Source organism: Nicotiana tomentosiformis, chromosome 7, assembly GCF_000390325.3.
Source record: "Nicotiana tomentosiformis chromosome 7, ASM39032v3, whole genome shotgun sequence".
Lineage (NCBI taxonomy): Eukaryota > Viridiplantae > Streptophyta > Magnoliopsida > Solanales > Solanaceae > Nicotiana > Nicotiana tomentosiformis.
Window position 1 is genome coordinate 66,734,371 of NC_090818.1, and position 2,831 is coordinate 66,737,201.

Here is a 2,831-nt window from a genome sequence, read left to right on the forward strand (position 1 = left end):
ATTTAGTATTAGTATTATGTAATTACAAATATACTTACTATATTAATATTTTAAAAATAACTTTTATATATACCACATAGGCTTTATAATTAATTTAACGATAATAACATACCCAGTATTATCCCACACCGTGGGGTCTGGGGAGGGTAGTGTGTACGCAGACCTTACCCCTAACTTGTAAGGATAGAGAGGATGTTTTCAATAGACCCCCGGCTCAAGAAAGCATAAGCACCACATTAATGAAAATATAGACAAGAAGGGACAGTACCAAAAAGCCATATAAAAGCATAATAAAAACAACAAGATAGTAAGGTGATCAACAATGAAAGAAAACAACGGATAGTCATAAAAACCTACTAACAACTGAAAGCGAGACTGCGTGCTAATACTACTGTTATGAACACTCTAGACTACCTATTCTACTACCCTAATCCTCGAGCTCCACACCTTCCTATCCAGGGTCATGTCCTCAGTCAGCTGAAGTTGCGCCATGTCTTGCCTAATAACCTCTCCCCACCTCTTCTTTGGCCTACCTCTACCTCTCTGTAAGCCCTCCAATGTTAAACTCTCACACCTCCTCACTGGGGCGTATGTGCTTCTCCTCCTCACATGACCAAACCACCTAAGACGCGCTTCCCTCATCTTGTCCTCAATAGGGGCCACACCTACCTTATCGCGAATAACCTTATTTCTGATCCTATCTAACCTGGTGTGCCCGCACATCCATCTCAACATCCTCATCTCTGCTACATTCATCTTCTAGACATGAGCAATCTTGACTGGCCAACACTCATCCACATACAACATCGTAGGTCTCACCACCACTCTGTAGAACTTACCCTTATGTTTTGGTGGCACCTTCTTGTCACACAAAACACCGGAAGCGAGTCTCCATTTCATCCATCCCGCCGCAATATGATGTGTGACATCTTCATCAATCTCTCCACCCCTCTGAATAATAGACCCGAGGTACTTAAAACTTCCTCTCCTAGAGATGACCTGTGAGTCCATCCTCACCTCCCCTTCCCCTCCTTGAGTCTCGCCACTAAACTTACACTCTAAGTATTCTGTCTTGGTCCTTCTCAACTTGAAATCTTTAGATTCCAGGGTCTGCCTCCATACCTCTAATTGCGTGTTCATACCATCTAACGTCTCATCAATCAATAAAATATCATTTGCAAATAGCATGCACCACAACACTTCCCCTTGTATGTGGCGCGTCAGTATGTCCATCACCAAAGTAAACAAAAAAGGGTTGAGTACTGACCCCTAATGCAACCCCATCATAACCGGAAAATGGTCTGAGTCACCACCTACCCTCCTCACTCGGGTCTTTACTCCATCATACATGTCCTTAATCAACCTAACGTAGGCAACAGGTACACCTCTAGCCTCCTAACATTTCCACAAAATCTCCCTCGGAACTTTATCGTACGTTTTTTCTAAGTCGATGAACACCATATGCAAGTCCTTCTTTCTCTCCCTATATTGCTCTATCAATCTCCTAACAAGGTGGATGGCTTCTGTAGTCGAATGCCCTAGCATAAACCCAAACTATTTCTCAGAGATAGACACATTTCTCCGAACCCTTAGCTCTACCACTCTCTCCTAGACTTTCATAGTATGGCTAAGCAGCTTGATACCCCGATAGTTATTGCGATTTTGGATATCACCCTTGTTCTTGTATAGATGAACCATAGTGCTCCACCTCCACTCTTCGGGCATCTTCTTCTTTCTAAAAATGACACTAAATAACCTAGTGACCCATTTTAAGCCTATCTTGCCAGCACTCTTCCAAAACTCTATCGGGATTTCATCCGGCCCGGTCGCTTTGCCCCTGCTCATCTTATGCATAGACCTCTCAAATTCATCAACTCTGATCCGCCTACAATACCCAAAGTCATAATGACTCCCGAATAGTTCCAAATTAACAGTACAATGCTCATGTCCCCCTCCTCGTTCAAGAGACTATGGAAGTAGGTCTGCCATCTCTGACGGAAAACTATACCTTCTTCATCCTTAATGCACTTTACTTGGTCCAAGTCACGCGCCTTACTGTCTCGCGCCTTGGCTAACCTGAACAACCTCTTATCCCCACCTCGGCCCTCTAGTTCCTCAAACAAATGACTAAAAGCTGCAGTCTTGGCCGCTGTAACTGCTAGCTTTGCCTCTTTCTTAGCCCTCTTCTCCTCGTCGTCTACACTTTTCACTAGCTTCAGATACGCTGCTTTCTTGGTTTCTACTTTTCCTTTCACCTCTCCAATCCACCACCACACTCCTTTGTGACCACCAGAGTAACCTTTTGAGGCCCCTAATACCTCTCTCGTGGCTTCCCTAATGTATTGCGCAGTCGTGGTCCACATAGCGCTTGCATCCCCACTACTCCTCCAAGCCCCCATAGTCAATAGCTTGACCCCCTACTCCTACGCTTTAGCTTCCGTCAAGGCTCCCCACTTGATCCTATGTTGGCTATACATCGCCCTCTTCCTCATCTTCCTCATGATCTCAAGGTCCATGACCAGGAGCCTGTGAAGGATCGAGAGGTACTCACTGGGGATGACCTTGCAATCCGTGCAAATATCTCTATCAGACTTCCTGCATAGTAAATAATCAATTAAATTCTCGGCCACCAAACTCCGGAAGGTGACCAAGTGCTCCCTCTTCTTAACTTTTCGTTAAATAAGCTACTGTGTTAATAATTTGAAATTAATGTCATAATTTAGAAGACAAAATATTTTATAAATAATTAATCTTAATAATTAGTAGTATTTTGATTATTATAATTTCTACTATATTTTATTGAAAATAATTAAGTTTATTTAAATTAATTA

The 2,831-nt window shown here is 42.8% G+C and overlaps 1 protein-coding gene and 1 pseudogene across 1 annotated transcript; both read right to left on the reverse strand.

Annotated features, from left to right (window-relative positions):
* Positions 1-435: 435 nt before the first annotated feature.
* On the reverse strand, positions 436-939 carry LOC138896393 (uncharacterized; annotated as a pseudogene).
* A 902-nt stretch (positions 940-1,841) lies between these two features.
* Positions 1,842-2,399, reverse strand: LOC104117851 (uncharacterized). Its single transcript, XM_009628971.2, has one exon. The coding sequence runs from the start codon at positions 2,397-2,399 to the stop codon at positions 1,842-1,844; it is 558 nt and encodes a 185-aa protein (XP_009627266.2).
* Positions 2,400-2,831: the final 432 nt, after the last annotated feature.